This window comes from Lontra canadensis, unplaced genomic scaffold (assembly GCF_010015895.1).
Source record: "Lontra canadensis isolate GAN:19392208 unplaced genomic scaffold, GSC_riverotter_1.0 scaffold3, whole genome shotgun sequence".
NCBI lineage: Eukaryota > Metazoa > Chordata > Mammalia > Carnivora > Mustelidae > Lontra > Lontra canadensis.
Window position 1 is genome coordinate 30379871 of NW_022630997.1, and position 22169 is coordinate 30402039.

General features: G+C 57.0%; 1 protein-coding gene across 8 annotated transcripts in view; it reads left to right on the forward strand.

Moving 5' to 3' along the window:
* The window catches only part of ARHGAP22 (Rho GTPase activating protein 22), a 165251-nt gene extending 144477 nt beyond the window's left edge, over window positions 1-20774 (forward strand). For all 8 annotated transcript variants that reach the window (XM_032837913.1, XM_032837916.1, XM_032837937.1 and 5 more), the window contains 6 exons: window positions 8826-9033; window positions 11847-11979; window positions 12877-12950; window positions 13569-13690; window positions 15530-16439; window positions 20202-20774. In XM_032837913.1, coding sequence (XP_032693804.1) covers window positions 8826-9033; window positions 11847-11979; window positions 12877-12950; window positions 13569-13690; window positions 15530-16439; window positions 20202-20430 — 1676 coding nt within the window. In that variant the 3' untranslated portion in view covers window positions 20431-20774. The remainder of the gene's footprint in view (window positions 1-8825; window positions 9034-11846; window positions 11980-12876; window positions 12951-13568; window positions 13691-15529; window positions 16440-20201) is intronic.
* The last annotated feature ends 1395 nt before the right edge of the window (window positions 20775-22169 follow it).

A 22169-nucleotide genomic window follows, 5' to 3' on the forward strand; every position in this document is an offset into this window, starting at 1 on the left:
CAGGGAGCCTGATGCAGGGCTCCATTCCAGGACCCTGAGATCATGACCTGAGCCCAAGGCAGATGCTTAAGGGACTGAGCCTCCCAAGTGCGCTTGCAGTAGTAGGTAGCCCTGACGCATCAGCAAACACAGCACATCTGCCCTCTGCAGGCAGGGCACGTGGCAGGGCAAAAGAGAGATGAGAGGGGGCTTCTATCCCACTCCACAGATGGCTGCTAACCAGGAAAGTAAATCTGGAGGCACACAGCAGCGTTCTCAAGTGTTGGCCAGAATCAGGGTCACCCAGAGGAAGGCCTGAGAAAGTAGGCTACTGGCTCCACCCACAGGCTTCCTGCTCACTTTGTTGCCCTGGAATTTGTATTTCCAGCAGGCTCGAAGGTGCGGCTAGTGCTGCTGGTCTGGGGCCCATGTTCTGTGAACCTGTGTTTTAGAATGTGGTGAATGCCTTAAATTCTGCGCCTGTGCTGAGTGCCTTATATTGCCTCATCCTAACCCCAGCCCCGCTTGGTAGAGCAAGAAGAGGGGGCCCTGCCCCACACACTCCTCTTACAGCCACCACCTCTTCTAGCCCCAGGGTTCCCCCAAGCCCCCCTTACAGAATTCTGCCCACAGACCCCTGTGGAACTCTGTTCCTCCTGCCTGGTGTTGCAAGCTTTTTAACAGCTTTGCTGGTACATTTGCCCTCCTGGTATATATATCCCTGAGGCCAGCTATCTGTCCACTCTTCAAACTTTGGAAGTACAGGGCTGTGGGCTCATTTCCCTGGGACACCATCTTGCCTTTGACAGAACGCATCTCTGGAGAAGGGTATTTTAGGTTTGGACAGAAGGTCTCCAATTACTAGCTGTGTGACCTTAGGAAAATTACACAACCTCTCTAGGCTTTAGCCGCTATGTCTGTAAAATGGGAACATTAATACTAGCTCTCAGGGCTGCTCAAGATACCCGACTTTTAAGTCCCAAGCCCCAGCTCCAAAGGCAGGAGTCCAGCTTTAGATCCGAGCTCGGCACTCCACAGGCTGGGTGGGCCGGACGAATTACCTGACCTTCCTGGGCCTCCGCTGCTCCACCGGGAACACCTGCCTCCCAGCCTGTAAGGAATGGGAGCTGCTAGAGCGAGTCCTCGGCGCCCCGGGAGGAAGGGACCCTCGTTGGGAGCTGCTGCCGGCATTCATTCCTGCAGAGCCTGGTCCCATCAAGCATTCGGGAAAAGGGGGTGAGACGTCTGAACGAGGAGCTCTCCCGAGGGCCAACTCCAGGCGTGGCATCTCGGGAACTCGCCAGCGCAGGCCCTCCCTCCCGCCCTCCCTGCAGGGTCCGGGGGCCCGGGGCGGGCGGGCAAGACGCTACCTGCGCGCGTGCCGGGCATTCCTGCGCCGCCGCACCGGGCGCGCCATGGGCCTGATGCCGGCCGCGCGGGCCTTCTCCCGGTGCTGCGCCTGCCCGCGGCCGCCCTGCCGCCTGCCCGCCTGCTGCGCGCCCGCCGCCCCAGGTAGCGCGGGACCGGGAGCGGGGCCGCGGGCGAGGAGGGCGCGGCGCATGCGTCTCGCGGGGGCGCGGCGGGGAGCGCGCGAGGGTTGGGGTGCCCCGGGCGCGTGCGTGTTCGCGGCGAGAGAGGCGGAGGCCGCCCGCTCCTCCTATCTGGGGTCCAGGGTGGCGGCCCGGAGGACCGGAGCGGGGACCGAGCGGGTTGGGAGCCCCGGGCTCCGGACTCCAAGCCCAGTGCTCGTCCCACGTTTGTCCCCCCGCCCCCCGGGCCTCAGGGGGGCCACTGTGGTGGGGCGCGGGGCTGGCTACCACCAGTCGGAGAGGGATTCTCCGCCCCGGGGCAGGCCCGCCCTGGCCAGGACCCGGTGACAGCGGCGAGGTGAGGTTTGCCTCTCGCTATACTACTCCCTTCTGGCTGGTGTCAGCCTGTCGGTGGGTGAGGCGGGGTCACAGCCTCGTGTGTTGTTTTCCTGGAACAGGGCCAGGCGCCTGGACAGACACCGTGCAGGAATGGTGGGTTGACAAACGTTGGCAGGGAAACTGAGAGCAGGAAGGGGCTTCCCAAAGTCTGCAGGTCTGGAGAGTTTAAGAATGTTTTTCCTCCATGTGTCTTTTCCCTGATGTGGCCTGCCCGCCCCCCCGCCCCGCCCCCCGGCCCTGTCCTGCAGTCCCCCAAATAGAGCCGGAGCATGGTGGGAGAGGCCTTAAGTCCCTGCTCAGGAATCTGCCTGAGAGGGAATGCCACCTGCCTCCCTTTCCTGCTGGGCCCTTGGGAGCCCACAGAGCCATGGCCCCAGGCCGGCCCTCCTGGGTCAGGAAGAAGGCCACCTGTACCACCCACCTGCTTCTGTGTGCCTGCGGTGGTGTGCTCTCCCATGGCTGCTCGAAGCCCCATGAAGTGGCAGAGAGACTGAGGACTGTGCCCAAGGCCCTCGGGGACAGGGATCTGCGCCAGCAGGCTGCCCTGCCTGTGGCCTGCGACTTCCTGCTCTGGTGTGGGCTTCTGGGGCAAGAGGAGTGAGAGCGGGGGTTTGCCAGGGGAGAGCTGGCAGGAGAGAAGGCCCAGCTCTGAGCCCATCAGCAGGTTCATCCACAGGAAAGGCCGCCTCTGCCAGTTTCCTCTCTGGTGGCAACACCGGAGCTTTGTGAAGAGCGTGGGCTGGGACCTCGAGGAACCGGCACACTGGGTTTCCAGGGATCTGCCAAACATACTGGAACTGGTTCTTGGCATGGCTCCCTTCCGAGACGTGCCAGGAGGGCTAAGGGAGTTCAGGGCGGCTGCTCCCAGCCCTACCAGGCTCTGCCAGAGGGACCCCTGCCAGGGGAGGGGTGGGCAAGGCCCCCTGGCAGAAGGAGGCCAGGCTCTGTAGCCTGAGTGCAGGTGGCCTCCAGGAGGTGGACAGCTGGGAAGGCAGCCCAAGGACGCTGAGCTGGAGTGAGCTTTCCCTCGGTGCTCCACAGATCCTCTCTCCCGGAGGGACGTGAAGGGGCAGCTTGTACCTGAAGGCTGCACAAAGTCTCCTGCAGGGCTCCCCACGGCCATGCTGGGGATAGGGGCTCCGGTCCGAGGCCTGCTGGTGCCTAGGGCAGGGCCTCAGGGGGCAGTCTCTTAGAGACCATACGGTCATCCCATTTTCTAGATGGAGAAACTGAGGCCCAGGAAAGGAGGCCATTCCTCTCCTCAGTAGCTCAGGTGGGACGTACGCCCAGACCAGTGCGCATGTAGGCTCAGAATCTTGGTCTTCATGGCCTTCAGTGGGGACTGTCGCCTGCTGCCTGTGTCTCCACCCCCACCCCCGCCCAGTCCTGTCACCAGGCTCAGCACTCGGAGACCCTGTGTCTCCACCCCCACCCCAGCCCAGTTCTGTCACCAGGCTCAGCACTCGGAGACCCTGTGGGGCAGTGTTGCCATTTCCCAAAGCCCCTGAGCAACATGGGAGGTCAGCGCCCACCACAGCGGCCAGTCCTTGGCTCTTCAACTATACTCCCTCAAGGCCATCCTCCAAGCCTTGTGGTCCACATCAGACTCCCACAAAGATCTGCCCTGGGGCCTCTGCTCCCATGCCTGACTCCAGCCTGCCTGCTTATCTCCTGCTCATCCTTGCATCCCAGTGTCCGTGTCCCCTCCTCCCCACAAATCCCCTCTATCTATTTGGAAGTGCCCCGGGGCCCTACAGATTTCCCTTTGCTGGCTCCCAGCCCCATCTAGGAGGGCAGGTGAGTGGTGAGGAGGGGTTCACAGGGAGGCCCTATCTGTTCTGAGTTTGGGAGGGGGCTCTCAGAGATGGGGGCCAGCCCTGAAGTAGCTGTTATCTGTCTGGCCCAGGTCTGCACCCTAGAGGAAGGTGGAGCAGGACATGGCCTCCCAGCTCTGTTGCATTCGCTCCTGGGTGGGGAGGAGGGAGGCAGCTAGGAGTGTTTAGCTGAGTAGACCCTGGTAGGATGTGCTCATTTCCAGCCCTAGGGGGAGCAGGGTAAGGCGTGAGTGCAAGGGGGTGAAGGGTGGTTGGACAGATGGACGGATAGAAGGATGTCAGGGGACAGGACCTGGGAGAGCAGGAAGGGCTAGAGCCTAGAGGAGGCTGGATGGGTTTACCCGTTTTGTGGATCTCTGGAGGGAGTTTTAGAATTCCTCTCCTTTGTGTCTCTCTTCCTGACTGTGGCCTTCAGTCACCTGTGAGCCAGCATGGGGAGCTGAGTGCAGGAGCCCTAGATCAGTCACCCGGCTTCACTCGGTGCTCCTTTGACCTCTGCTCCCAGGCCAGCACTAGTTCAGGACCATGGGTGGCTCCCGGCGAGGATGTGGGCAGAGGTGAGTGTTCCCGCACTCACAGCTCACATAGGAGAGAACATCTAAGCTGTTGGCAAGGGCTTATAGGAAATTTGCACAGACTGAAGAGGAAGACATCCAGGCAGAAGTCTGTGCACCGGCCGGGCAGCAGGACAGCAGACACATTGAGGGCGCTTGAGTAGTGGGTAGAGCTGACAAGAAAGGGGCAGGTGTGTAAGTGGGGAGGGAGGCAGGCAATGAGTGTGCAATGGCAGCCAGCGTCCCCCTCCCCACCCCCGCTCCTGGGCAGTTCCCCCTGTATGTCTGCTGCTTACTCATTTGAGGTCCTAGCAAATACCTCTGGTCATGACAGGCATGGTTCCACATTTCTTTTATTTCTATATATATAATTTTTTTTTCTTTTCAGCATAACAGAATTCATTGTTTTTGCACCACACCCAGTGCTCCATGCAATCCGTGCCCTCCTCAATACCCACCACCTGGATCCCCCAACCTCCCACCCCCTGCCTGTTCAAAACCCTCAGATTGTTTTTCAGAGTCCACACAGTCTCTCATGGTTCACCTCCCCCTCCAATTTCCCTCAACTCCCTTCTCCTCTCTATCTTCCCTATGTCCTCCATGTTGGTTTCCCATTTCTAATTCCTGTGAATCAGGACCCCTCTCCTACTTCATCCATACCACAGTATCCTTGGAGGGTGTCTGTGCCATGCAGGTCAAAGCAAAAGGGGTGAACACCTGTCAGAGCCCCATGGGTAAAGTTTAGGCTAGGTGTAAGGCAGCAGGGCACGGTGAGGACTGGGGAGAGGTGGCGGGTGCTGGACAATCATGGGCACAGATGCCACTGGACTCCGCCAATGTTGGTGTTTTAGAATTCAGGCCTAGTGCCTCCAGATCTTTGGAATTTTTTCAAGAGAAGCTGGAAATCCAGATTTTCATGTGAGATCTCTTGATTTTATTTTATTTTTTAATATTAAAACATTTTTATCATGTTATGTTAGTCACCATAAAATATATCATTAGTTGTTGATGCAGTGTTCCAAGATTCATTGTTAATCTGATTTTAAATAACTACTATTAAAATGGTGCACACATCTCTGTAGCTGAATAAGAGCATTTGGACCCGTGCGGCCTGTTGAGTGTATGTAGGTGGTTGAGCCCTGAGTGTAGGGAGAGGGAACAGTGACTCTGTGTCCCTGCACCAGCTCAGGCCACTCTCAGGCTGGGCAGAGAGGCCAGGACGCTGTTAGTGACGGGACCTGGGGTGGCCTCAGAGAGGCTTCCCCGAGCTGCCCCAGGGAGCCCACAAGCCAGTCTGATGGCAGCTTCAGCCCCTGCACTCAGCGCTGTTGACTGGCCCATCAGGCCTCACGCCTGTGGCCAGGGTCACTGCCCCCCCTCCCGCCCCCAGTCCCAGGAGGCAGACAGCTTGTCCTCCTGTGTCCTATTGTAGTCTCTCCTTACCTCTGCCTGCTGCCCAGTAACCATATCCTTGGGAATGCTGGTCAAGACTGGGGGAACAGGACGCAGGACTGGTAGGGGGTAGTATCCAGGCACCAGCGTGGGTGGGGAGCAGCAATGTGGCCTAGAACATTCTCTAGGCCTGGAGGCAGCCTGTGTGGGTTTTAACCTTGACCCTGTCACATGCTGAGTGACTCTGGGTGTGCTCTTAAAGTCGTCCGCCTCCCAGGTGTCCGTCTGAAAAATGGGGAGGCGCTTAGGGCAGCACCTGGCACTGTGAGTTTCCCTGTTAGCTGTGTCAGTGTCCTCTCCGCACGCACGCACATGCACGGCTGTGCATGCCCCAGTCCACCTACAGGCACACACATGCACACACGGCTCCCTATAGCGTTGATGGCATCCCTGAGTGCACTCCACACAGGCATGTCTTCTAGAAGGAAGAAGTCTCACCCCCAGAGTCTGTATGCTTTGTCCTTGGGTCAGGCAGGAGGAGAAGGAACCTTGACTGAGTCCTGCTCTATGCCAGGCCCTGCATTAGGGACGGATGGATTTTATTTCAAGCTAGCCACTGTGTGGGGAGCTGAGCAGGTGCCCAGAGTCCTGCCAGTGCTCGGTGGCAAGGGAGGGATTGAACCCTCACCTGACTGGTTCCCCATCCCGGGCTCGGTAGCCACATGCCTGGACAGAGTGGGGTTCTGGCATCATGCCCCTGGCCTACCCCCAAAGCCACCCTGTGGGGAAGGTCTCTGCATCACCCATGCCTATGGAAGGTGTTGGGCAGTTGAAAGTCCTCATAGAGCTTAGGGCTGGGAGAAGTATGTTTATCCTGTGACCGTCACCGAGGGGGGCGGGGAGAGTGCGCGCACGCTTGCTTTATGGATCTCAGAGGCTTCTGCTTTTTGCCTGGACTGCCAGGAACCTCTCAGCTGGCTGAATATTTAGTTGTTGTAGGCCTTGTCAGTCCAGAGTGCCTCTACTTCTTCCTCTCTCCCTCCAACCCTCATTTGCTTTCCGGTCCTATAGTAAATGCTTTGGATCTCTTGCTTCCTGATTTTTTTTTTTTTTTTTGCAAACGTTTTGAAATGCAGCATACAGGAAAGTGTATAAATCACAAGTGTACAGTTTAATGATTTCTCTCAAAGTGAACATAGCTAGGTAAGCAGTGCCCAGGTCCAGAAACAGCACATCCAGTGCCCCTTTTAGTCACTGACCCTCGGGGTGACCGTGTCCTGCTCTTGTGTTGCACGTTACATGGTTAGAGTCATGTGGTAGGTACTCTAGGTCTGGCTTCTGTTCAGTTATTTTTTTTTAACTTTTTAAAAAAGAATTATTATTATTTGAGAGAGGGTGTGCGCACAAGAGTGGGAGGGGCAGAGGGAGAGGGAGAGAGAATCTGAGGCAGACTCCCCACTGAGGACGGTGCCGGACACCAGGGCTCGCTGAAACCAAAAGTCAGATGCTTAACTTTTTTTAAAAAACTTTTGAAAAATTGTTGGTAAAATAGAACTAAGATAATGTTGACCATCTTAGCCATTTTTAAGTGTACAGCTCAGTGGCATGAAGTACATTCGCTGTCCCACCATCCAGCTCCAGAACTCCTTCATCTTGTATAACTGAAACTCCGGCCCCATCCTCCAGCCCCTGGCAACCACCATTCTCCTTCCTGTCTTTAGGAATTTGTTATTCTAAGTACCTCACATAAGTGAAATGATACAGTAGTTGTGTTTTTGTGGCTAGCTTATTTCACTGTCACATGTCTTTGAGGTTTATCCAGTGTAGAGTATCCATTTCCTTTTTGTTTTTAAGGCTGAAGAATATTCCATTGCACTTAGGTACCATGTTTTGTTTATCCATGTATCTGCTGATGGACACTTGGGTTGTTTCTGTCTTTGGATTTTGTTTTGCTTTGCTTTTTTATAGCAAGCCCTATGCCCAACATGGGGCTTTGAACTCACGACCCTGAGAAAAGGAGTCACTTGTCCTACCAACTGAGCCAGCCAGGTGTTCCCTACCTTTTGAATATAATCCATAGTTACTGTGAACATGGACGTACAAACGTCTGTTCAAGTCTTTGCGTCGCGTTCCTTTGGTTCTGTACCAGGACGTGGAATTGCTGGGTCGTAGGGTAATTCTGTTTTACATTTTTGAAGGCATGTGCCTGTTTTCCATAGTGACTGCACCATTTTCATTCCCTTCAACACCGCACAAGGGTTCCAGTCTTTCCACATCCTCGCCAATACTTGTTTTTGCTTTTTTTGATAGCAGCCATCCTTTTTTAAGATTTTTTTAATTTGTTTATTTGACAGAGATGACAAGTAGGCAGAGAGGCAGGCAGAGAGAGAGGAGGAAGTAGGCTCCCTGCTGAGCAGAGAGCCTGAAGCGGGGCTCCATCCCAGGACCCTGGGATCATGACCTGAGCCGAAGGCAGAGGCTTTAACCCACTGAGCCACCCAGGTGCCCCAGATAGCAGCCATCCTAACGGGGTGCAAGTTGGTGCCTCACCGTGGCTTGCCTTGCATTGTCCTAACCATCCAGGGTGCTGAGCCATGTTTTCCCATCGGCGTGTCATCTGTCTGGTTGTGTGAGCTGCGCGCCGCAATCTGTTCTTACCACTGTCGGGTTCTGCACAGTAGGAGTAGACCGTGGCACACCCACTCATTCTGCTGCTGAGGAGCATTAGCGCTCGTTCCCCATTTGGAGGGATTGCGAAGAGTGCTGCTAAGAACATTCTAGGGTGCACCTTCTGGGGGACATGGTCCTGGGTTTTTAAATGTAAGCCGCTCCTCTTTGGAGGTTAGTGTTGCATAAACAACCCAACCAATAAAATGCATAATTCCTGTTTCCTCATGGCCGGTAAAAGTTCCTCAGACTTAAATTCTGTAGCACAGGACAGGCCCTCAGGTTCCCTGTCGCAGGTGGCCCAGGGTCCAGCTGTCTGGTGTGTGCCCTCCCAGATTCTGATTCGCTCCCTCGGGAAAGAGCCACTTTGGGCCCTGACCACGCCCTCTGTCCCCCATTGTCCCAGGTGCCCTTCCCCCCACTGCTGAGCTGGCTCGCTGAGGGCCTGACCAGCTCCCCTCTGTGCCCAGGGATCTTTGGGCAGCGCCTGGAGGACACCGTCCACCATGAGCGGAAGTATGGCCCCCGTCTGGCCCCCCTGCTGGTGGAGCAGTGCGTGGACTTCATCCGGGAGCGCGGGCTCACCGAGGAGGGCCTGTTCCGCATGCCCGGCCAGGCCAACCTGGTGAGGGACCTGCAGGATTCCTTTGACTGTGGGGAGAAGCCACTGTTTGACAGGTGAGCTCCCAGGGGAGAGAGGCAGAGATGGGATCCCCATCCGTACCCCGCTGCGGGGACTCATCCCAGGACTCAATCTCCAGGCAGCAGAGGTGGGCTGGCATCCAGGAAGCCTGGCGGCAGGATGGTGGGTGGCATGGCTCCCCACAGCAGCACACGTGCTCAGTCCGCTCCCCCCGCCCCTAGTCCCCATGGTCAGAGCACGGGACATGGAATCTTGGCAGCAGCCCGGGGCCTCCTCTCAGGGTTGGACCCTGTCACTGGCAAGGCGCACCCATGTCCACGTAGGCTGTTGCCCCAGGGGATGTGTGTAAACCTTTGGGACTCTTGGCCTCCTGCAGGGCCTCCCTCTTGGCTCTGCCTCCTTGGGGTGACCCATCCCCGGGTCCCTTCAGTGGCAGCATGGAGCAGCAGCTCCCCAGTCTCCTCCACCTGTCCTGGCCCAGTGCCCATCCTAACCTATCGTGGGCTTCCCAGGTCCAGGCTTCACTGTGTGGGTAGAGTCCCCTTCACTGAAGAGCCCAAGGACCATGACCCTGGAGGGGGGGCTACTCGGGGGCTCTTCTCCCTGGTGGGACCTCGCCCATTAAAGCAGGCTTCATAGGAAGTTCTTCCTGCGTCAAGGCCACCTTGGCCTCCATGGAGCTACCCTTTCTTCTCAGATCTGCCTTCACAGTCAACGCCCTCCTCTGCCCCCAGGATAAACCCAGGGGCTCCTGCTGGCAGCCCCAGACTTCCCAGCTCTTCTTTTGGTGCAGAGCACCCTTGTGCCTCCAGCTTCTGCCAGGACCCATCACTGTAGCTTGGAGGGTCTGTCGGTAGATGTGGAGCCTGGGACTGACCCCATTCCCAGGGGAGGTCCACCCTTAGGAAAGAAGAGCTATTAAGGAATGGAAGCGTTACCTTGCAGGCAGAGAAACTGGGACTCTCGGGTGAGCCACGTCTCTCCAAGTCACACCTACAGTAAGGGCAGAAGCTGATTTGGGCCCCTGGGCTGCCCTCCTTGCCTGTGCATCCTGTCTCCTTTCACCACATGCACTGAGCCTGATCCTGGGGGAAGGAGTGGGACAGGTGATGGCACCTGCCCTAGAGGGGCTTACAAGCTGGTGGGCATCACAGAGCTGTGGGCTGCAGAGCGTTTTCCTTAGGTGCCAGGGTAGGGTGCCTGGATTTAGGATAAGTGTGTATGGGGCGGGGGTAGGGTTCAAGTACCACCAAGAAAGCCTTAAACCACCATTTAAAGGGAGAGGCTCTGCAGTGAGTAGGGAAGGAAGGAGAGGTTGAGGAAGTGGGTTTCTAGGCAGGGAGGAAAGAAGGCAAGGCAGTCAGGGTGCCGGGCCAGGCTCCCTAAACCAGGGTGGGGCAGAAGATCTGGATATGACTGGCTGCAGGGACCTGTGGGCCAGGGGGCTATGAACTGGGGCTACTGCACAGGGTAGGGGCCAGGAGCACCGAAAGCTGAGGGCCTGGAGGAGCCACGGTGGTGCTCCAGCCAGTGAGGCTGGCAGAATGGAAGGGTGGGAGGGCTGCTCTGAGTCCACTTGCCCAGGACGGAAAAGCTTTCACCTCCCTGCCGAAGGGAGACTTATCAGTAGGGCCTAGGCCACACTTCTCTCACTGCCCTTGTCTTCCCCGGGCACAAGCCTACAGATCCTCCCTGCTTCCTGTCCTTTCCTCCAACCTACTGGGGCTCTAGCTCCGGCAGTGGCCAGCACTGAACCCACAGTGTTCCAGCGGTGGGTGGGGGATGGAGACTGGGTTCAACCCTGGGCACCCCCAGGGGCTGTGAGCACCCAGGAAGTGGGGGGTGTTGGTGAAGGAGGTGAGGAGGCCTGGGGGAAGGCAGTGGAGGGCATGGGCAGCAGCATGGCTGGCTGGAGAAGGTTAGAAGGAACAGAGCCAGGGGCCATGTGGCCAGGCCAGACTGAGAGCCACCAGACCTGAGGCAGGGAGGGGACCTAGGTATGTGGTCTGAAGTATATATGGTGTATTGATCCACAGAATCCGAAATGCTGTAGCCAGAAGAGACCCTAGGGCTTAACTCAGACCAGCTGTGGACAGCAGGGCCACGTTCTCCTGGCCCCAGGCTCACCTTTCCTGAGCGCCTGCTGTGAGGGAGATGCAGTCTCAGGGTCTAAATCCAGGGCCCTAGGAAAGCAGATGAAATACCCGGGACCCAGGCTGATCCAGGAAGGTGAGCTTAGAGGAGGTGCCAAGACTGCAGTCTAGTATCTGGACCCAGAGACCAGGAGGCCCAGGGTTGCTGCCCTCCACTGGGGGCAAACCAGCCTGGGCAGCTCCAAGCTGGGGCACAGGAGACTGAGGCCTCCGAGGGGACACGCAGGGCACTGGGGCACTAGAAATAGTGTGATGAACATAGAAGCCCAGGCGTCTATAATGTAAGTAGGAACCTGGAGGCTGAGGGAAGGGGCCTGACCTCTGACCTGCCTGGCCCTCAGTGGCCAGTGCCCAGTGATGCCCGCTCTTTCCAGGAGCTCAGCAGGCCAGCATGGAAGGTTCCTTTGACATGGCCCCACACCTGCCATTGGTGAGCCATTCTGGGGGTGGGGGGGAGTAAGCTCGGTCTCCCCATCATCCGCCTCTGCTGGGAGCAGAGCTCTTCTCATGTTGTCCTGCACCAGGGCAACCACCAGGCCAGCAGAAGGGGACCCTTCACTCATCCAGCTCCCTAGCTAACTGGACACGTTGAGCACACACGTGGACATGAGTGCGGAGGCTGCCCCTGGGGGAGGGGCACAAGGTGCTGGCCACTTCTGGTGTCCCAGGCCTCATGCACATCCCCCTGCCCACAGCACAACAGACGTGCACACGGTGGCCTCTCTGTTGAAGCTCTACCTGCGGGAGCTCCCCGAGCCTGTGGTCCCCTTCGCCAGGTATGAGGACTTCCTCAACTGTGCCCAGCTGCTCACCAAGGACGAGGGGGAGGTTAGTGCCTCCTGGGGACCCATCCTGGGAAACGGGCCTACTGGGAGGTGGGTGCATGGAGCAGGGTACAGACGTTTAGTGACTTTCATGGCCCATAGATCCTGGCCTATAGCCTGCTCTGTAAGATGGGAGACCTTGACCCTCCCGCTCTGAAGGGGGCCTGGAGCAGACTGCTCTGTATATGGGTGGGTGCCTGGAACGTCCCCTGTCTGTGTATGGTCTGCTCTGTGTGGAGACCTCAGTCCCTGGGAGGAGCAGCTACCTCCTAAAACAGGCCAAGTTCCAGTCGTGGTTGGGGGCCTGGGCCCAGGTGTGGGCCCCCACATAGTAGGGACTCCTGCTAAACTACCCAGCTCAACCTCAAGCTACCCAGGCAAGCCACAGGGTTCAGAAACCACCAGACCTTTCATCTATTTATATTCTGCCTCCTCCCAAAAGAATTTGAGACTGCTTCCAGGACAGAGGGCTCCCATGCCTACCCTCACCCTCTCCTGTAGGTGCCTGCCTGCAGCCCTAAGCCAGCTTTGGCTAGAGAAGGACTCTTTGCCGACCTTCGGCCTTGTGGGAGACGAGGGTCCTTACCTGGCAAATATTTGTGCCCCTGTAAGTGTGCTGAGCTGTGGCCCTGACATTCCTCCTTGACCCTGCAGAGGCATACCCTCTGGGAAACATTAGTTTCCCAAAAGTAAATCTGCTTTCCCAAGGCTGGTGTCGCCGCTCCTCAGAGGGAGGTAGAGGTGGTGGCACCTTCTGGCCACCTGGGGCCTGGCGGCAGGGGCCTTGGCTAGAGGTCTGGACTCAGATTTCCTGTCCCCGCTTCCAGTCCTCCCTCCAGCAGAAGGGCCTGGAGTCTCACTGCTGGCCCTTGAAATGCTGTTTTTCTCTTTCAATCCCAAGGGGACACTGGAGTTGGCTAAGCAAGTGAGCAGCCTTCCCCTGGCCAATTACAACCTGCTCAGATATATCTGCAAGTAAGTGACTAGGGGTGGGAGCTTCCCTTCCCAGAGGGATTCTCCGTCATTCTCCCACCCCACACTCCTCTCCCTGTGTTGATGGAGCCAGCGAAGAGCATGAAAGCACTCCTGGGGCTTACGGTCCCCATGGGAGCAGGCAGTGTTATAGTCCCTAGTGTATATTCCTGAAGAGAAGGGACATACCGTGTGTCCCTTCAGCCTTCTCTGGGTACCTCTCGCTGTCCCATCCCCCAGGGGTCTGTGTCCCGAGCACAGTGGCCTCGACCCAGGTGCCTGGAACATCCAGGAGAGGACCTGCAGTGTAGCCCTCACCTTGCCCCACGTCTGAGGCATCTTGGCCTTCTTGGGCTTCTGTCCCCACTACAGGTGAGAGCTGTGTGTCCTGTTGCCACACTGACAATAGGTCCTTGTCCCACTGGCCTCTGCTTCTGATGGCCGTCTCCTAGCCCTCAGAGGGGTTAGCTCTGCCCTCTTCTGAGTTTGCTACAGGCAGCTGGCTATGCCCAGCAGCCGTGGACACATGTGGACATGGCTGGGCATGAAGGCCAGGCAGCTTGCAGCAGATCTGGCTTCAGCTTTTGCTTTTCCGCCAGCTGCTTCTTCCTTACTGTACAGGTTTCTGGATGAAGTCCAGTCGCACTCAAATGTCAACAAGATGAGTGTCCAGAACCTAGCAACCGTTTTTGGACCCAACATACTTCGGCCGCAGATAGAAGACCCGGTAACCATCATGGAAGGTAATGGTGGAGGGGTGCATGGCAGTGCTGGGTGCTGCCCAGTCTGGCCTCCCCTTGGTCCTGGAAGGGTCCTCAGAAGCATCACCCTGCATCAGTCCGTCCAAGGGCCGGGCTGGTGGGAAGGGGCTCTGTTCCAGGGGGCCCTCCCTTCCCCCCCGCACCAACCCCATGGGGTCCAGCATGAAAAGAAAAGGAACTTTGCCCTGTGGATGGGGTCACTGAGAGCAATTAGAATGGTGGGAAAGGCTGGGGGATGGAAGAGGTCAGTGCCCTTGCCCTTGAATACACACTGATGTTTTTGCTTTCCTTAAGTAAATGTTAAGTAGTTGTCACAGTCTCCTGGATGTCAGAGCTGTACCCTGATGTATAAATAATGATAATACACAGCAGGAGCAGCTGCGTGTGATAGGCGAGGGCCTGTAGGAGGGCCTTCCCTGCATCACCTCACTGTCAGCTTCACGGGCTCATGATGAGGTTATTACACCTACTCCGCAGATGGGGAAACTGAGGTCAGGAGAGGTAAGGTGACTCAGCCAGGTTTATCAAAGGCCAGTGGTCCAGGCTGGCCCAGAAGCTAGAGGCCGCGTTCAGAGGGCCTGTGGAAGACTGTCCTGGCGTGGTTCGTCGGGGAGTCCTGCTGCCACGGATGGGAGCCCCGCAGCCAGCACCAGCTGAGGTATGAGGAGGCTGGCGGGCACTCACACAGCACGGAGCTGCTGCCCGGCGAGCTGAGGCCGGAGTTGCCGTTCCTTGCTGAGCATGACCTGGAAGAGAGGAGTGTGGGGGTGGGCTATGGAGCTCTGTGTCTGCCTAGGGTGTGGCTCTTGGGGTGGCACTCTCCTTCAGATCCCCCCCTTGGCCTGCCTAGCTCGGTCTCATCCCAGGCCCCCCAGGTTCTCAGCCTGCCAGGTTGAACAAACGCCCAACAGCAAACACTGAGTTCCCGCTTCACCCAGTTTTCTGGCTAAGGATTCCTTATTTTTTCCAGGATTCTTAGTTACCTCCAGTGGGAGGGTCCACCCAGCTACCCCTCCTTCCTTATCCCCTGGAAAACTTTCCAGGCTCTGGTCTTTGGTGGAGGGTAGCAGGAGGGAAAAAGGCAAGCGGATAGGTACTGTGCTCCCATTGTATTGACCCCCCCTTTCATTGCTGACCCCCAGCCCCCTCGGGCAGGAACCACAGGCACCACAGGCTGCATCTCAGGGTGCCGCGGCCTGGAAAAGAGGTTGTGTGTGTGTGTGTGTGTGTGTGTGTGTGTGTACACGTGAGAGAGAGTAGGGTCAGGGGAGAGTGGGTTGTACATGTGGGGGACTGCATACATTCGTGTGTTGTGAACACATGTATGTGGGAGTGTGTGTGTGTGTGTGTGTCCACTTGCACCCGTAAGCCATCTCTGTCCCTGACCCAGAGCCTTGTGCTGCCCATGTGTGGACAGTCACACACAGCCCCCTTTGGCAGTACAGGGAAGTGACGTGGGGCAGCTGAGAAGGCTGTGACGTCTAGGTCCAGGTTTCCAGGGCCAGACTGCTACTGGCTCGCTCTGCGTCCCCTGTGGGCATAGTGCCTGCTTCTTCCCTACACCCAGTGGGATACAGCGGGCTGCAGGCACAGTGTCCCCTCTGTGTCCAAGGAAGGGGATGTGGGATTTTTTTGTCTGCACTAGATTTGGAAGGTGTGGTGGCTGTCCGTTCCTTTGGAGGCAGATGTCAAGCTCTGGCTAAGTTCTCTCCTGAGGTGCAGCCTGGTTCCAGACTGCGGCCACCCTGGGTTGGGTCTGGTCTAGAGAGCCTGGGCTGGAAACATTCACAGCCAGGCTTTCTCACTTGGTCTTCTTGGCAGGCACTTCTCTGGTCCAGCACCTGATGACCGTCCTGATCCGCAAACACAGCCAACTCTTCACTTCGAGGGCCGAGGAAGAGCCGACCTCCCCGCGTGGGGGCCCACCGTGCACCGTGGGATGGGGCTCTGAGGAGGGCCCGAGGGACGGCCAGCCGGAACCCAGCAGCCCCAGCAGCCCTAGCAGTCCTGGCCTGCCATCACACAGGACCTCGTCTCTGGATGGGGCCACTGTGGCAGCGCTGTCTAGAACCTCCCCCACGGGCCTGGGTACCCGAGGCGGCCATGCTGCCCCCAGCCCTGGGAAGAAAGTGCAGACTCTGCCCAACTGGAAGTCTTCCTTCTGGCAGTCAGGGTCCCGTTCAGGGAGCCCAAAGGCGGGCAGCTCATCCCTGGAGGTGCCCATCATCTCCTCCGGAGGGAACTGGCTCATGAATGGACTGTCTTCCCTGCGCGGCCACCGCCGGGCCTCCTCGGGAGAACGGCTCAAGGACTCAGGCTCTGCGCAGAGACTCTCCACTTATGACAACGTGCCCCCACCCAGTGGCCTCTTCCCCAGCACCCCCAGCGTGGTCAGCATAGTGTGGTCAGGTGCCTCCTCTTGCGAGGCATCGGCCAGGGGCTCAGTCAGCAGCTGCACAGCCTGCCGGGCCAGCGACTCGTCGGCCTGCAGCTCCCTGCACACCGAGGGGGCCCTTGAGCCTTCCCCTTTCCCCAGTAGCAGCGAGGATCGCAGATCCCCGGACCTGGGCCACGGCCTGGACGAGGTGGGCACCTGCAGCAGCGAGCCCAGCGACCCAGGCAGCCCCACCCAGGACTATGCCCGCTGCTCCGAGGCTCTCCAGGGCCTGGTCACGGAGCTCAGGGCGGAGCTGTGCCGGCAGAGGACTGAGTACGAGACCAGTGTAAAAAGGTAAAGGGCTGCAGCCACGGGCAAGTGTGAGGCTGGCACCCCTGGGGCCGGGCAGAGCCCTTGTGGCCAGCAGCTCACGGGACACTGGCCCTGGTAGTCTGCCTCTGGTCATGGCCTCTGGCTCTGATAGAAAGCCTCTCTGAGGCCAGGCTCAGAGCAGCCAGTCCCAGGAAGCCACTTTTCTGGGATAGTGCCCCCAGAACAGGGCTGGGAAGGGAGGGGTGGGGGTCCTCTGTCTGGAAAAGCTCGGGAGGTACAGGGCCTGGCATGCTGTCGGAGCTCCATAAATGCCTGCTGAGTGAGTGAGTGAGAATCCCAGCCTGTGCTGCTCTGAGCACCTTTAATGGAGGGGCTCAGCATGGAGGTCCGTGTGTGGCCCTCAGGGAGGAGACAGGCTCCCTGAAGTGTGCAGAAACCTGAGGAAGTGCCCACGTGCAGTGCAGACCCCAGGCCAGCCTGGCTGGTGGACCATGGTTGGGCCTGATAAAGGAACAAGGACTTCTTCCACGATTGTAATCCTATTTCCTAGGAGGAAGGAGCTGGCTGTGCTGAGCCCTGCCATCCTGCCTTCCCTGGTCACAGGAGGATGCCTTATGCCATATCATTTTTGCTCACAGATGGTCCTGGTTTGATCCTTCCAGCCTCCCTGGGAGGAGGGTGTTTTCCAGCTCTGAGGCACCAGGTTCTCCAACCAAGGTCACCAGCAGCGCCTGAATGGCCAGTGTGCAGTGCTTCTACCAGCTTCTCAGGCTTCTCAGCCCCTGGCCCCAGCTGTCTGACCTATATATCAGGCCCCGCCCACTAGCAGAAGGTGTTTGTGGGCTCTGACATCCTCCTTTCCTCATCAGAGATAGTGGAGGTGGAGGGGGTTCCTGCTTCTCACTCGGAGACTGGGATTTCTACAGGGAGCTGGAGGGGCAGTGTTTGGCCCTTTTGCTCTGCAGGAGGTCAGGGAGGGTCACGGCAGGCGATGTCTAAGCCAGGAGCTGAAGGACCAATAGAATTGGACTGAGCAAGAAGAAGAAAGGACGCAGCATGAGTAAAACTATGAGGTACACAACTGGGGGGAAACCCCACAAATGTGAGCACTGGGTTGGAATTTACCAGCCAGAGGAACAGTGGAACACCCTGCAGATACAGAGAAAGATGATTACAGCTGAAGATGAGCTCACAGACAAAAACTACAGAATATGTGAGAGGTATTACCAGGCGAAGGCTGTCCTCACACAGCCTCAGAAGAGGTCAGAACCAGCTTCTCACTTCTTTAGCTGTTTGTGGAGCCAACTTGAGCTTCTAGTTCTCTCATCTTCTCAGAAGCTTGGTCTCTCAGGGGAAAATGCAGTGTTATTCCATGGGGGCTCTGGATAAGACTGCCTGGGTTCGAGTCCCTGACCCCTGTGCACTGGCTGAGCATCCCAGGCAGGCTCCCTGATTCCAGTGTGTACTGGCCGAATGTCTGTGTGGGCAGGCTCTCTGGGCTCGGGGGACCGCTCCCATCTGTCCTGAGGATTGAGTGCCACAGTGGGTGGCAGTGCTGAGCGCAGGGCCCGGTGCATCCAGAGTGCTCAGGAAACTTTCACTGCTCACACTGCATCTTGCTTGGGGGGCTGGAGGTAAGACAAAGCTCACAGAAGCAAAGGGACAGCGGTGTCAGCCCCTGTAGTCCCCTCACTGGCAGGGTGGTCTAAGGAGAGAAGGGTCTGTCGGAACACAAGAAAGAATAAAGCCCCATCCAGTGGGTCTTTGGGGGATACAACTGCACACAGCAGTCAGTCAGCACTGGGTCTGGTCTGGGGGGTTGGGGGAAACCAGCTTTCTGCCCTGCCTCCCAGGACTCAGAACCCCTCCCCTGTGCCAATTCCTGTATTCCTAAAAGAGAATGCACTGAGTGTCTATGATGTGCAGACACTGTTTAAGATGCTAGGGACACAGCCAAAACCAAAGCTGATCAAAACTTTTACTCTCATTCTTATTTGGTGGTGTTTGGGGGTTGGAGGCGGAGAGAAACCAGAAATGAGACAGATTTTAAAAATCTGTGTTATGTGAGAAGGTTCGATAAAGGAGAACAAAGCAGGGTGAAGGGAAGGGGACCATGGTGGGGAGAGGGTTGGAAGGCTGGGCTGAGCCAGAAGGAAGGCTGGGGCAGAAGCCCAGGGGCTGTGGTGAGAGAGGCACGTGGAAGAAAGTGGGGATGAGGGGAGTGTGAGAAAGGGGGGTGGAGGGCAGAGTGTGGAGCTCCAGGCCAGACATGTGAGTAGCATCAACCTCAGAGGCAGCAGTCAAGGTAGAGAGAAGAGCCAGATTCTGAACATATTTGGAGGGTGTTGCTAATTGGCCAGACATGGGGGTGAAAGAAAACCGACTTAAGAGAACTTTTTGTTTTGGAGTAACTGGAAGAAGGAGTTCACTGAGTGGGACACCAGGGCTGCTGTAGTGGTTTGGAGAGGTAGGGTCAGGAGCCATCTGTGGGCCCGTTAAGGTGCAATGCTTAGGGAGTTTCTGAGTGGAGTTGAGGGAGATAGAGGCTGAGGGGTTGTCAGCGCGGAGATGATGCTTTGGGTCTGGAGACTGGATGATGTCACACGAAGAACCACAGAGAGAGGAAGACAAGGGGCCCAGGCCTGAGCTTGAGAGGGCCAGGACAGAGAAGGAGCAGCAAGGAGGGGGCTGGAGCCCGAGGAGAAGCAATGGGGGGGTCTGTGGGGTCCCTGCTGCCACTCACCTTGGCGGTTCTTCTGTGTCACAGCATGTCCCGTGCTCCCCAGATGGAGGGCTGAGGCGCAGGCAGCTTTCCTGCCTCCTTCATGCTTAGTGTTCAGTGACAGGGTGGAGGCCTGGGCCTCATCCCGGACAGGATGAGGAATGGAAACTTACTCCAGTATGCCACATGACAGGTGGTGCACTGTACGTGGTCGTCTTTGTCCATTGTAGCCGTAGCTCTTGGGGGAAAGGGCTGGCCCCTGCATTTTTTTTCAGAAAGGATACCAGGACTCAGAACCGTTTGTGTTGCTTCATAAACAGCCAGGCTGGGGCTCAAACTCTAGCGTGTTGGTTCCCAGGGGCTGGGCTCAGCATACCCCAGAGGCCTTCTAGGAAGTAGTCAGAAGTGAGTTAGTAGCGAGAAGACGGACATGCTGGCCTTTGTAGAGTGTGGCGTCAACATCCAGAGAATCATGTCTGGGGGTGGGGGGGTATCCAGAGAAGTATCATGGAGGGTGAGACGTTTGAGCTGGGGCGTGAAGGATAAGGATTAGTGGAGGTGACAACGCAAATGGGGTTTCCCCAAGTCGCGTAGTGTCTGGCTGGGGTCCTGGGAGCTGTGGGAGGTGGGGTAGCCAGAGGGAGGCTGGAGTATGAGGGGCCTCACAGACGAACAAAGGCAAGGGGACAGGTTCTTACTTCCCTCTCCATTTGGGAACCAGGCCTATTTTCTGCCAGCCAGCGGTCCCTTCCTCAGTGGACTTTATATTTTAGTGAGGACTCAGGGAGGCCCCTGGCCTCGAGTGCCCAAGGGCCAAATGCTGATGCTGGCGTTTCTGGATCACAGGCCAAGGGGAGATGCCCTGGGGATGAGTGCCCAGGTCTGGCGAGGACCTGAGAGGCCTGTGAGGCCTGTCCCAGAGCCAGGTCTGAGCCTGCATGCGTCCTTCCCCTCTGCGGGCCGTCTGTCCAGCTCCTTTGGAAGGCGTGCACGTAGGCACGAGTTTGCTGAAACCCAGCTGGCCAAAAGCTAAAACGGTGTCTTTCTTCTTGATTTTAAAGACTTGAAGAAGGTAGTGCCAACCTGAGGAAACGAATGTCACGGCTAGAAGAAGAACTAGACCAGGAAAAGAAAAAGTACACAATGCTGGAAATAAAGCTGAGGAACTCAGAGCGGGCACGGGAAGACGCAGAGAAGAGGAACCAGCTGCTGCAGAAGGAAATGGAGGAGTTTTTTTCAACCCTCGGAAGCCTGACTATAGGAGCAAGAGGTGACAAAGCCCCAAAGTGAAGGAGTAGAAAGAACTCCCGTTAACAACGGGCTCACCCGCCTCTGAGCAGAGATGGCCATCTGCCTCATGAGGAGCCACAAGGCCCTGCAGCTTGGACCTGGGCTTCTGTGGAGCCAGGAGCTCTGGAGCTAGCCAGAGGGAGGGGTCCCGACACCCTCAGGAGGGACTCTTGGGAGCAGCCTAAGCGCCATGTGGGATCTGGATGCTGCTCTGACCATGTAGGGCCTGGCAGCTGTCAGAGGGGACAGTCCCGTGACCATTAAAACAGATGACTCCTGGGATCTGAGTAGCCCACTGGGTTACTTTTTTTGCATTCTTTATTAAATTTGCTGACATAGCATGATGTCTGGATTCCTGATTCCTCCTTTATGGTCATGTAGAATGAAGGTTACCAAATTGTTCGCAGGTTTGGAAGGCCCCAAGGTGTCGGATGGGTGGAATGGCCTGGGGTTCAGAAGTGGGTTATGAACCTCCCTGAGGAACACCCAGTGTTGTCACAGTCACCGAAGCTGGATTTATGCAAATCTATGTTTTGCTCCATGTTCTCTGTGCGCAAGGCAAGACGATTTTCCCCAGTCCTTCCTTCCCCCTCTGAGCCACCAGGGCCTCTGCAGCTGGCGTTTGTCCTGGAATTCCTCTCAAGCCTTCCACCATAACCTGCTTGCTTTTGCTTAGCCCCAGATCTCCAGGGCCAGAGCCTATGAGTCAGAGCTTAGCATGAGCACTCTACACCGCACTTCTACACCCAGGGTGTGTGTGTGGGGGGGGTGGGGTGGCATAGGGCCTGTGTTTAAAGGAAAAGAGAGCCACAGTGATGGGAAGTGCCCTTCCTCGGTCTTCCAGGTGTGCCTCAGGCTACACGCCCTGTTTCCCTGCAGATTTCCCTCAACCTAGTGCTAGTCCCTCTCCCTTCCGTGCCCATTTTACCGTCCTTCTCCAGTTCATCCTCAAAGCTCCAGCAGGGCAAAGCTTTCAAGAAAGCGTGTGGCTGGCCACTACCACAAACGTGGAGGCCTGGGTCAGAGCTCTTAGGGATGGGACTTAAGGAGCAACAAACAAGTGGCCTCTAAGCGGAGAGCACTGGTATCATTTCACTTGCTCCTGCTCAGTGTCCTTACATACCACCCCTTGCTATCCTGAGCACCAAAGTGCCCCAATTTCTGATCACTATCTCTGGAAAAGTCCCTCAGGCCCAACCACCCATCCAACTGGAGTTCGATATAAACTACCGCACTGAGGTTTAAATGCCAGTGTCTCGGTGCTCCCAAGAAGAGCTGGCTTCATACCATGAGGTACAAGCCCACAGGCCCAAGCTGGCTGTTAACTCCCACAGTGGTGAGGCAGGCTGACCACGGGCCGTCTGCTGGACCACCCATGGTCTTACCAACCAGGAAGCCAGATGCCTGCCAAGGCCACCCAGCAGCATCAGCAGTCAAGAGTTCTCTTGGGGAATTGTGAGGGAGGGTGTCAGTGGAGAGCAACACGCAGATCTACTCTCAGGCAATCTACAGCAGATGATCTGGTTGACCAGCTTCCCCAGGAGGTAAAATATTGCTCTCCCCTTTATTCAAGGAGAAAGAGAAAAGTAATTGAAGCGGCCGATTCTTCAACAAGATAGGAACTGGTCCCATGCTCAGAGGAGAAACTTTGGCTAGGAGAAGATAGGTGGGAACACCAATGTATTCTTATGGTCCTAGGTTCTCTTACTGCAGTCCTGGAATTCTGCCAACTTTAACTC